Source organism: Macrobrachium rosenbergii, chromosome 26, assembly GCF_040412425.1.
Source record: "Macrobrachium rosenbergii isolate ZJJX-2024 chromosome 26, ASM4041242v1, whole genome shotgun sequence".
Taxonomy (NCBI): Eukaryota; Metazoa; Arthropoda; class Malacostraca; order Decapoda; family Palaemonidae; genus Macrobrachium; species Macrobrachium rosenbergii.
The window spans coordinates 3,649,330-3,662,410 of NC_089766.1; the positions used below are offsets into that span (position 1 = coordinate 3,649,330).

At 35.7% G+C, this 13,081-nt stretch overlaps 1 protein-coding gene across 26 annotated transcripts in view; it reads right to left on the minus strand.

Moving 5' to 3' along the window:
* LOC136852937 (beta-glucuronidase-like) overlaps positions 1–13,081 on the minus strand; it is a 38,607-nt gene that overhangs the window by 7,782 nt on the left and 17,744 nt on the right. For 4 of the 26 annotated variants that reach the window (XR_010857274.1, XM_067127922.1, XM_067127933.1 and 1 more), the window contains exons 1-11: positions 10,564–10,709; positions 8,757–8,986; positions 8,460–8,548; positions 7,954–8,047; positions 7,280–7,455; positions 6,746–6,888; positions 6,384–6,592; positions 6,126–6,269; positions 5,654–5,826; positions 5,085–5,228; positions 3,531–3,618 (exon numbers count right to left, since the gene is read on the minus strand). Coding sequence is in view for 23 of the 26 variants with exons in the window: in XM_067127922.1 (XP_066984023.1) it covers positions 3,531–3,618; positions 5,085–5,228; positions 5,654–5,826; positions 6,126–6,269; positions 6,384–6,592; positions 6,746–6,888; positions 7,280–7,455; positions 7,954–8,047; positions 8,460–8,548; positions 8,757–8,966 (1,470 nt within the window). In the remaining 3 variants the exon portion in view is untranslated. Of the gene's footprint in view, positions 1–954; positions 1,040–1,729; positions 1,815–3,530; positions 3,619–5,084; positions 5,229–5,653; positions 5,827–6,125; positions 6,270–6,383; positions 6,593–6,745; positions 6,889–7,279; positions 7,456–7,953; positions 8,048–8,459; positions 8,549–8,756; positions 8,987–10,323; positions 10,473–10,563; positions 10,710–13,081 lie in introns of those variants that run through there. The other 22 variants (XR_010857273.1, XM_067127921.1, XM_067127930.1 and 19 more) reach the window with 12 other exon arrangements.

Here is a 13,081-nt window from a genome sequence, read left to right on the forward strand (position 1 = left end):
TTAAAGTATATTTCGCAAAAATTAAACTAACCTTTTCAGTTTTTTAACAACTCTGTACTAAATATTACTGCCATCTGTCTGTGAACACTCAGTATGTTTCTACACCCTCCCATTTTCACCACAAAAAGTACATACGAAAAATGACATAAAAAGACTGTTCATGCACTAGACATGCCAAAAATACATTTAATGCACTATTTACAGACACAATTGTACCCAGTATTGCACTATTCTCGAACACTTGATAAAACTGAGGAGAAAATTGCATAAAAAATCTTTTAAAACAAATAACTGCATGCAAATATAACAAATAACTGCATGCAAATACAAGAAATTAATGCAAAGTTGAACATAGGCAGTTAAAATGCAAGCCATGATTCCATCTTGTACATTTAATAATGCAAATTAAGAAACAAACAAGAACAAGTATATGCCTTTGCATGGCTAAAAAAAGTTGAAACTATAGTCATCGTTGCCTCCAACACCGACACAAAGGGCCCCTGTGAAATTCCACCACTCACGTCTTTTCTATTGTTTTTATTTCCACAGACCTACAGCATCCTGTCTCATAGTTTCATCCAGGTAATCTGGGTGGGACGTCAGATATAGACGAAACTACAAATCTCTAAAATAACCTAATTAAATTCCTTGCTAAATAAAAATCAGTTCTCATCGTTTCTAAGGAATATGTTGCCTTCATACTAAAAACTGAAAACAAATATGATATTTCCCACTAAATATGAAAAAATTCTATGTTGTTAGCATTAGTTGATTCCCTTTGCCCTTAGTACTGTCTACATAAATTGTCACACACTAAAACAGTGAACAATTTTTGGCTGTATGTCAGTGGAACCATAGCCCGAAACTAGATTGCTTCACTCAAGTGAGATGAATCATAGCTGTGAATCATAAGAGGATAAAACTGAACATGGAAGAGAAAAAACTGCAATGTACACCAAGTTCTTTTTCTTTAGGTTGACTTAAAACACAGGTAACTGGTCTCGTTGGGTCTTCTGACTTAGTTGCGTTGACAACATTGCTGAGGGTGAAGGGAGGAAATTTATAAATGAAAGCAATACCAAATCATACGGCAGACATTACAAAACATTGAAAAATCAGTACACTGTACAGTTAATAATAAGAAACCACATGAATCAAAGGCAACATGTTTAAGGTTAAAGGTTTTGGAACACACAGACTGAGCAAATGTCACAAAGTTTATAATCTGTAACTAAAGTTATTAGTGGTAAAATTCTCATAAACAATTCTCTCCTATGATCACACTACAGACTACTCCACCACCTTCTTAAGTTAGTGATATTTGCCATATGGTAAATGCATCAATTTTACTCCATAACTGATGTCACACAGCAGTTTAATACTCTATCCCTAGACATTAAATATTACCAAAAGCCCTTCCCAGTTTTTCAGCCTACTAAAGAACTTGTTGACCTATTTTATGGCCTGCATAAAAGCAAAATAGTTTTCTTTCACACTGATCAAAGCCCATTCCTAGCACACAACTTTTAAAGAGGCCTACAGAGGAAGCATGTGCATTGCAGTAACTGAAGGCTTAAAATGCAGTTCACACAACAACAGAATCATTAGATGGAATCAAAAGTACGAAATTTGTCATTCCACTACAATAGTAGAAGATCAGAAGAAGCACAGTTGCTATCACAAAACATGCTGCAACTGTATACTGAGCCTAGCCTTGTCTTGCACCTACTGCAAATTCAAGTAAAGCACCCTTATTAAGGACACAGGTCACTGGGCGTGTCGAGTCAGCCTTGCGTGTAGCTCCTACAACTGACCTGGGAACCATAAAATTCAATCTTTATCTCTTATTTATTCAATTTAATGTCAACCTGTTTTATTATGATTCATCAAAACCACTTATAATTAATGTAATTTTGAAAACAAAATAAAGAGTTCTACAGACTTAGTCATTTACCTATAATCATTCACTATAGCCAAAGGATACCAGGCTAAGTGACACAATCTTATTTCCTAGAAATTTTTTGCAAGAGTACTCATCTTTAGATGTGGATGAACATTTTTTTTTTTTCCAAAGGGCTTAAAAATCTGATAATTCTTTGGTACTACAAAAGTATGACATAAGATCGATGACTTCGGATCAGTAATGATCTGGTGTCAAGGGTCTTTGCAGCCTGACTTGAGCCCCACATTCATTATTTTCTGCCTTTTATATTTCATCTGTTCTCTTTGGTCTCTATTTAAATTTCTGTCCAACTTCAATTCTTCCTTGGCACAAGAGTGTCTAGTAGTGTGACTCGGCAGTCTTGTTAAACCAGTTTACAATAATAAATATTCTGGTGTTTTACTAACATGAGAACAGTTTAAGCTAAAAAAAAAAAAAAGGCAAATAAAAATTTAAATTAAAACCCATTTACACAAGGCTAATAACTTGTCCTTCAGCATACAATACTGAATTTCCCCGTCTAACCCAGTCAAAGGAAAGCAACCACCTTTCTACAACCAAAGGAATGTAAATGGAGAAGCCAAGCTAAAAGATTGACTTCAATACACTTTGCAAACCATCTGGAAAAATGGAATCTTGTGGAGTCTAAAAATGGAATCTTGTGGTGTCTTTCTTTTCAACTTTTGAGCATTTTTTCCAGAAAATAAGGATTCTCTCCATTTTCTTCAACTGACGAAAAGTCACTTTTCATGAAAAGATGACCAAGGCATGAATGAATGGAATACTGTATTGCTGTACACAAAATTTAGCCTCACCATCATAAGAAACAAAGGGAAAAGTGTACAGCCAGGTGTGGGGAAAGTCTCAACAATGCTGACAAAGACAAGATTTCTTCCCATAGGCCCAAATTAGAATACATATTCTTCACAAAAATTCAAGAAGACCAACCTCAGAAAACCTGTTTTTAATTTCCTGGGAAAGCAAAGCATTTGCACATTTCCTAAACCCTTACGAAGATCATAAATGAAAATTCTGATGTCCTCATCTTCAAAATGACAGCAAATCATAACATATGCACACATTCCTAAAACCAAAGCATTATATAGTGTACACAAAATAACACACAAGCACACAAGTTCCTATAAAGACTATTTAGAATATTTACAGTGTATTTAGCTTTTTGGCTGATAGCCACAGAGGGATTTTGACAACCTGAAGACAAGATATATACCAATGAAGAGAGTAAAACAATTAACAATATTAACTGCACACTTCAACAACAAAAATGGGGTTGCATGTGGGGATTGCAACTGGTCAAAGTTTACATTAAACAGAGATATACTTGCAATCACAAATTCATCAGTAAATAACAATATAACAAAAAATACAGCATGATGCAAAAAAATATGATAAAATGCATTTAAACTAAAAATACAGTGGCAAGGAAACAACCACCCAAGCTGGCACATATTCATAATATCTCTTGAAAAATTCTAAACTGCTCACTCCATATCACAGTCAAAATGAAGCAATAAAAAATATTTTCAAAACAGCCATTACCAAACATACAAAAAACTGAGTTACGTACAGCAAGGTCACCATTTTTGTCATAACTCAAAACACAAGTAACTGGTCGCTGGGATGGGTCTGCTTCTTTTGTAGCATTTACTACAGCGCTGAAATATGTGGATGATGAATGAGTTTAAAATGGATTGTGTCCACTTCTCTTATGCAAAGTGGAATACCAGTGTTACTAAAAAACAGTCAAGCATATTTAAACCTACCTTTACACCGAATGTCAAATTAACAAGGGTAGCATTTGTGAACATCCTCTAAATACACAAAAAAGGTACCAAACAATACTTAAATGGCTTAAGATCACATTAAAAAATTATATATACTATATTAGACTACATCTCATAAGATGCTAACATCCCTCTGAAAAAAATCGTGTACTGTGCAAGTTACCACCAATCCCATAAGCACTTCAAACAATTAACCAAAAATAAACTGTTCTGCACCTCCACTTCTAGTCGTATATTTTTAAAATAGTAACATACGAACTCTACCCTGACTATCAATGCACCTCTAATGCCAGTGACAAACTTCTAAACAATTTACTTAGCAGAAATGTGTTGTCAAATATGTAGCTCTAAAACCAAAAAGCAATGTAACTTCAACCAATAATATGACTGAAAACACACTGGCTGACCACCACTGAAAAAACAGATAAAAATACAAGCCCCTCTGCTAATTACATACCTTTGCACTTAAAGTAACAGTTCTAGCTGTACATTAGCAGAGGATATCTCTGACCACTAAAGGATTTGTTTGAAAGTTAGCATCACTGCACTATTCAAAGTGTCACTCATTTACTCCCTACAAACCTCATCACCAAGAACTACGTTTCCAATTTATTAAGCTTGTAAAATATTAATGCAATTTTACATACACCAAACACCATGATCCATGTTTTTGTCTTTATGTTCTGCACAAGTAACAGGACGGTTATCAGGATCTTCAGCTTTGGTGGCATAAACTACATTACTGAAAATAATCAATTTGACAATGAAGGACTGCCATTACTTCCAAGAGATATATTTCTGAACATAACCTGAACTACTTTCAAATGTGCCAGTTTGACAAAATGTGACCCAAAGAGGGCCAAATTTCAGATTTCCTGAAGGGAACATTTTTCAAGTGAAACGGTATTCCTTCTAAAGAAACTGGCTTCAGAGAAACTCAAAGACTTGCACACAAAAGCACCACATCACTTAACCACTCTTTACTCCTCTAGGATGAGTTCCAATGCCTTATGAGGGATCTGTAATTAATTATATTAACACCCAATAGGTATTGAACTACTATACAGTATCTTTTTTTTAGAAAACTTATAATTGCACTTGCTTCCACGCACACACAAATAAATGAAAAGAATAGTAATCATTCCAAATAATGTGCAGCACCTCTTTAAAATATCAATGCTACTATCAGCCTCTACAAAATGCAACAATTTGGATACAATATTTTTCATCATACATCCACTTTAAAGTAATGCTATACTCTTCCTTTGCTTCATGTAAATGTAGTATTGCTCATATCAGATATTAACAAAATGAAGGAAGCCACTTTAAACACTTACCTGAAATAATCTTTTGCAGCAGGCTCATTTGAAACCGGCTCATTGCCAACACTCCACATGATGACAGACGGACGATTCTTATCCCTTCGGACGAGTTCCTTCATAACGGTTATGTGGTTATTCATCAACTCTTCCCCAAAGCCACTGTAAAAGATAGATATACAGTAATATGACACCACAAACTAGACTACAATGTAACCAAGATGAAACGAAATATAATAAAAGTATTACAAAATTAAAAACTTCTCCTGTAACACTCGGTTAAAGGCTTACAACTCCTCTGCTCCTTAAATTTGGAGAAGTCAATAATATTTGAAAAAAGAAAAAACTACTTTAGAATGCTAAAGCAATTGATTAATTACTACTACTGTTACTCCTAAAACCGATTATTTTAAAAAGCTCCTAAAATTTCCTATTCACAATCCTTATGCTGAGCTAATCAACACACCAATTCCAGCCTTATACATACAGCATATGAATTTTGTTTACATAAACGTTAATCTCGCCCATTAAACAATGCAAAGAAATAACTATTAGTAAAACGAAATTATTTAAATAAACAGACACACCTGAGACCTACTGCAGGACTTTCATCCACAATCATGATGCCCTCCTGGTCAGCCATATCCATGATCTCTTCGGCATAAGGATAATGGGATGTTCGGAAGCTGTTGGCTCCGAGCCACTTCAGCAAACTGAAGTCTTTCACAATTAAGGGATAATCCACACCTTTGCCCCTAATCTGAAGGCAAAAGCACAATTTTAAACTACAAAAACCATTGGTGAAGTTAGCCTCTTCCTCTTAATGGATACTGTACCTACGTTTGCAATTTATAAAAATATTTAATATTTTTATATAATTTTTCATAATATATATTATACATCACATACTGAAAAACCAGAATTCAGCATAAACTATAAAGTTAAAATATACTGTCTTGTAAAGCCCCATGCATTGCAATCATCTAGCCAACTTCATCTATCTTGGAGCTGGAATCTCATATTCATATACTTTCACTGAATGTTTTCACACCAGCTTACATCAGAATCTTCATGCCTTCCGCAGCCACGCAAATATGCAGGAACGCCATTGATGGTGAGAGTGGTCGAGTTCCACCCAACAACACGAATTCCCACCTTCTGGGGATAAAGGTCTAAGTTTCCTTCTTCGTCAGATACGGCAACCTGTTTCGTATTGCAGAAAAATGTTAAAATATGAATATAACCTTTAATTTTATTGAAAAACACAAGAAGAATAAAACAATAAAACTATAATATCAGTGAGACAGAAAGACTTACTATCATTGTATACTGGTAGCCAGGGTTTTCGTCCATGAGATACGGCCACCACAAAGTTGCATTTTCAACTTTGATGGAGCCAACACAGCCCATAGCGCTCTTAACATGTGCGCCATTTTTATCAAGTAGTTTAATAGAGCACCCACTAGCCCGTATTTTATTTGGTCTCGCATCGACAGACTCATATGTTACATTGTAACTGATGATTCCTGGAAAATGAACCGTGTTTTACATTAGTAAATTGGAATTCACTCTTAAGTTAATTTTTTCCATGTTCCTTAACTATTGTAAAGTGTAAATAAAACCTGACAATCTGCACTGTAACTAACATAACAATCATTAGGATTGTGAAGTTTACTTACCATCAGTTCCATCAATGTCTGTGGTAACGACAATATCGTCAATGTAAGTGCGAGGAGTAGTGTAGATGTACACAGGACGATGTATTCCAGCATAATTTGTAAAGTCAAAGTTATATTCTTGAACAAAATAACCATCAGGGTACCTGGAATGTTTAGCATTTTTTAAAAGTTCAACCATACATAAATATCCACTGATCTAGTCTTGATAACACTCTGGGTCTACGATATTTTACGAATAAGTCGAGCATATCTGGTTGATATTTAAATGATCTGATCCGCATAGACTGACCGAACAGTGGCTCCAAATCATACAGAACCTGATCTACAACAAAACCAAATTTTACAAATATCAATTTCATCAGTTTGCAAAATGACAGAACACTTTTTTCTCGATGTTTAATATACGGTTTCGATGTGCCAGCATGAGCTACTAAGATGAATATTCTTGAAAGACGGGTACAAAAACCTATTTTAAAAACGATAAATGCAGCTGCTTACATTGTACTCTGCAAAAGCAGGCAAGCGGCTTCTTACCTGGTTGGGTCATCCTTGAAAACTATTTTTCCTTGGGGCACAGTGGTAGGAGTGAGCGTATTGTTGATAGCCACGGTAACGAGGTTTTCTTGACCATACACCAAACCAGTGGTTATTTCTGCCATAATTGGAAGATGCCCGCCCTCGTGTGCAGTTAGTAACTCTCCGTTCAAGTACTGTGATGATATACAGTAAAGCATACATAAGTATTGCACCTATTACTGTACTGCCTTAAATTAATGTGCACTGCCTATATGCATTACGAACACAAAATAAATACACCTTACTTATCTAGTATTATGCATTCTTTATGTGAAACATACTTTAAACAAAAATACATATGAAAAATATCTCCAACATGATTTAGCTGAATCACATACAACTAGCACTGCAACTAATTTCAATTTGATACCAAGAAAATCTGGACATACACAACATTAAATATCTTGGAATATAACTTTTACCTGTGCTCAACACAAAAAATTACACCAATTTCTTTACTGGTATCACTAGTTTACACAAATCTTCACATTTGAAAGAAAATACATTAATTATATGGCTAATATTTTTTACTATATCCTTAGACGTGATATTAATTGTTTAATAATAAATCACAACCTTACAGGACAGACAAAAAAATTCTATAAAGGTAACCTGAAAAACAGTACACTTACAATCACGGAATTATAATGAGCAGATCCCAAACGCAAAACGACTCTCTGTTTGTCAGCCTGCCAGCGCTGGGGCACTATGAATGTGCGATCATACCTAAAAGAGATTCATAACAATAAAAAATTAGCAAAGTTTACGGTACCCTTTTCAAGGCATCTTAAGATTTTAATTTCTTGTCTAATAAGACCACAATACTGTATTCCAAAAGGCTAAAGCTCCTTCCTTAAAAATAATCTTTTCACTGAACAATAAGCTTTAAGACAAAATACTTAATTGGAATGAATTTCATTTTAGAACTTTACTATAAAGCTTTGCTATGCCACATCTTCCACAATTGGAATGAATTTCATTTTTAGAACTTTACTATAAAGCTTTGCTATGCCACATCTTCCACTGATCTGACAGGACTTCCAGGGCTTAACACAGTAGAAAATTCATGGACTTTACATGGCGCACCATAAACATTCAGTTTAACCTTGTATAGATATATATGAGTAAGTAGACATACCATGCCCATCCAATATGATCTCGAAGTTCTTTATCCTGAGTCACGTCATTGTAACTACTTGGAACTGCCATTGATATCACTGGCCCACTCTGAAATATGCAGTAAAGGTTACCACAATTAAAGAGGCAATGATGCACACACGGCTTGCAAACTCAAAAGGTTTCTATCAAAGTCAACCACACAACAGTCATAGCATGCAAAGGAATAACAGAGACGGGTAATGCAGTATTATAATTATAGTATTTTTGAACAAAGTAAACTCCTACTTCAAACAACTACAGTAATCTGATACAATACCAGGCTAAGTGGCTGGGAGTACCATTCTTCACGGAAACCTTGGTCTGGGTCTTGGAGAGGTGCTAGTCGAAAGTTCCACAACCCATCTAGTGACTTAACTTCTCGAGAAGCTGACTCTCTTGGATACAAACCTCCCCATGTGGAATTTATGGCTACAGCTTCAGTGCCAACAAATCCAAGGAGTGCAAAAATTGCTATCAACGTCCCCATAGTGACGTTGACGTAATTTTCTGAAAATGAAAACAAAAAAGTTAAGCAATAATGCAAGTTCACCAATCATTGAAGAAAATAGAAATATCCTTCATATATTTAGTTTATATATCCAACCTAGGTTAGGTCATGCTGTATAGGATACAAGTACTATGGTCGTATTATGTCAAAAAAACACTGCACTTTTAGAAAATAAAGAAAATACACAATAATTCATAAAAAAATTGCCTAATAACAGTAGGACAGACTGATTCTCTCCGAACATACGATCCTTACAAAATTATGGGATGACCACAGTAGAAGATGAGTTTTAGATGGGGAATAAAAATGAGTGCATTAATGGTGAAATATGCTCAAAACAAGACATGGAGCTGAAAGAATATATGGTTCAACTGTACAGTAAAACTAAAACTAAACAGAAAAAAACAAAAAACTACATAGGGTGCCATGTCCTATTGAGACATATCGAGAAATCATTAAGGAAAAATGACTCTGCGTACATTACATTCACCCAAGAAAATTGCAAAGACATCACAAATGCATAACTTAATGCGGGAATGTTCAAACAGGGATTTAGAATATTTACAAGCCCCCTTCCATAATCTATTAAATTTCCAAAGCTACTGACAAGAATGCTCTAGGTGTAATGAGAAAAGAACCACAGTCATCATTACTTAAAACTGTTGCTAATTCACTCTGTCCTGGTAAAAACTAACGTGTCATACCTTAGCCAAATTACCCTCAACTTAAGAGTAACTAAAAAATATATTATATACCCCTAGGCTACAGCAATTCCATCTACTGGGTAGGGTTATGTGTAGCCTACATGAAAACGTAGCCTAGCACATATAGCCTATGATTCTGACTCAGGCTAGCAAGGCCCCTGGTAACAGGCAACGAAGATTGTGGTACGGCCTAACCTGACCTTCCTTTAACCTAACCCATCCTAAATCTTGGGTACTTTGGCCTGAACTTAACCTGTGTGGCTTTGCGTCCCTGGACTCCGGCCCACCCAAAAAAATGAATAAAACGTGACATTGTGCATTGCAGAACGGAGTGTACAAGGCTACTCTACAGCATTACTTAGAGGGCTACAGTATAAACTTATGCTATCCTGCACGGACCTAAACCACAGAGTATTAACTTTGGAGCTTTACCATAAAGTTTTACTAATTTAAAGGAAAAGTTTTTTTATATTTTACTTAATAAAGGTTTCACTAAAACATGCCGAACGGTACAATAAGACATAAGGGGGCGTCACAAACATACAAAAGACGGTAGTAAATTTGAAAAAACAATAATATAAACTAAATATTAACAAGAAAAACCCTGTAAGCCACATTAAACCAGAACTTACAAGCTTGTAGATAGCAGAAACCCACCGAATGCCGGCAAAACACGAATGTAAATGAGTGATAAAGACGGCGTATCCGGAATGATAAAGGAGTGGAGTCTATTATTTACCAATTGGCATCCGTCATTCCCAGGTACAAAGGTTCAGTACCCTGAGATAAATCGGTCTTTATTTCACATGAATGGGAAAATGAGTCTGTTTAAAAGATAATAAGTATATAAGCATATTTCTATTATTACTTACGTTTATGTTTTTACATTGTTCGTTGATATTTTGCAATTTATTGTTTTTATTTGGCAATTTGGCGACAACAAAGTCACGTGTTTACGATAACTGTCAAAATCCGTCGGCGTCTTCTTCTTCTTCTCTAATTTTTGCCGAAGTTAAGACTGCCAAGAAGAAGAGAATTCAAATAAATAAAACAGAATTACAGCTTGTATTTACACGTACAAAAGAAATAACAATCAAAGGATGTTACTACAGAGAATCAGCATTAAGTTCTAAGTTTGGACTGAACATAAAAACCTTAATAACAGGAAGGTATTCAAAACGGAAGATTCTCAAGTCTTTGTTGTGCAATGAAACCATCAAACAAAATTACACTTTTACTGTCAAGCACATGATGATTGTTCAGCAATTTCACCAGCTTGATTAGTAATAAATCCTAAGCTAAAATGCTTATAGATTAACATCTGAAGAAATTCAACTATTACTGAGGCCAATGACACTTGGAAAACAAAGCCAAACAGGAATCCTTTACTAATAATATTTACTTTTTGATCACGACTCCCGGACAAGAGTTCATTATATTATGATGATGATGCATTTGATAGCAATTTCTCTCTCTCTCTCTCTCTGACAATGAAGATATGCTAACTCGCAACGTTCTTGTAATAAATATATAAGTAGATCTAGAATTCTTTCAAACTAAAAGGTATTTACTAATATACAATTTCAATATCGTGTGAAGAAATGATAATAATATAGGCTTAGGGTATACGATATCTGTCAGCAAAACCGTCTGCTTACGGCCAAGTACACCGACATAAAAATCATACAACAAAAGCTAAACAGTTCTGCTACATTTTCAAACAAAGCTGGACATTTCCGCAACATTACTTTCACGCATGCGTTCCGCCTACACACGCATGCTTATTCCCCGGGGTCCCCCGGCCCCAATGCAGCCCATTCCCCCCTCGAACCAGATCACTCCATGCCATTCAATCCAGTTCTCATGCGAACCTGCATTAGGCTACGCAGGGCACGGTATGATTTACCTGAAATGTGGTTTGAATGTCTTAACTGAATTTTCCTTAGTTCATTCCGGTTTAGCTTAGCCTGCCTGAGACAAACTTTGCCTTGCTTATTTATACTTATCTTAGGTGAGTTAAGCCACGGTCCAAGGAGTTGCGGGTAAGAATAGGATATACCAATCACGTTCAGAAAGTGGAAATGATTTGTTATATATATAACGCAGCATTGCGGATTGGCAACAAAACTGATCACTGACTACCATACAAACAACAACAAAAAATAACAGCAACAATAATACTAACTTCAGCCAGTCTTGTCTCAGCACCATTACCGTTTGCCTTAAAGAAAAATGCAAATGTGAACAATAAAAGAAAACTTTTTAAAAACTGAAACCAGAATCTTCTGTGACATGAACAGCTGTTCCACAGATTATACCTTTTCCAACATCACGTGAGTGGCACATTCGCAAGATAGAACGAACTTTCATGGAGACGGGGAAAAGTGATTGTCAGTCATACACTGAGAGAGAGAGAGAGAGAGAGAGAGAGAGAGAGAGAGAGAGAGAGAGAGAGAGAGAGAGAGAGAGAGAGAGAGAGAGAGAGAGAGAGGCTTAGGGAAGTCACAGACGCGAATACAATGAAACTAGGTATATACCCTTGTGTAATCCATACCTACGGAGATAATATGGCGTACCAGGCAGTTACTGGTGAAGCATGTGTGTTTACATCTGCGGTGAAACGAGTATGCATACACATACATACGTATACATTTATAAATAATACATTAACTGAGAATGTATGTACGTACGTAGGCCTATGTTGTTAAGGTACTGATATGAAATTCAGTAACAAATCATAAAATATTAAGGTACTTCCTCTGCACAATTTACTAATTTAACACGTACAGACGACATGAGCAAGACAAAACCCAGATTTTACAATGTTACAAAAGTAAAACTATAACAACCATTGCTATAATTAAGTGGAAAACAGTAAAACTACAATAAACATTACTATAACAATGTGGAAAATATATAGACAACGTGAACTAATGAATATCATGACCTAATATGACCTGTTACCCATTAGCAACGAACAGACTAATGACTATCCTGACCTGACATGACCTCTTACCCATCAGCAACAAACAACAACATACCCAAGGCGTCAAAACTAAACAGATATGACCTGACAACAAAAGAGTACCACCATGACCTCGCCCGCCCTATTGTCCGTGCGCTTATCAAGGCGCGGGAGATTTGACAAGCATTTTAGCACCTGTTTGTTTTCACAGGAGATAAAAGACGAGGGTCAGGCAGTGCCTTCGTGGTGGGAAAAAGTAGAAGAGAATTGCCTTTGGGTTTAGGGAAGAAGACCATAAGGTAAGTGATAAATATTTATTTTCCTTGTGTTAGGTCTATTTTGGGTAGGCCGTGCACAGGGAATATGCAGCTGCGTACTCAAGAAATAGGTTTAACTATACAAATCTGAACAAGATTACAGTATAT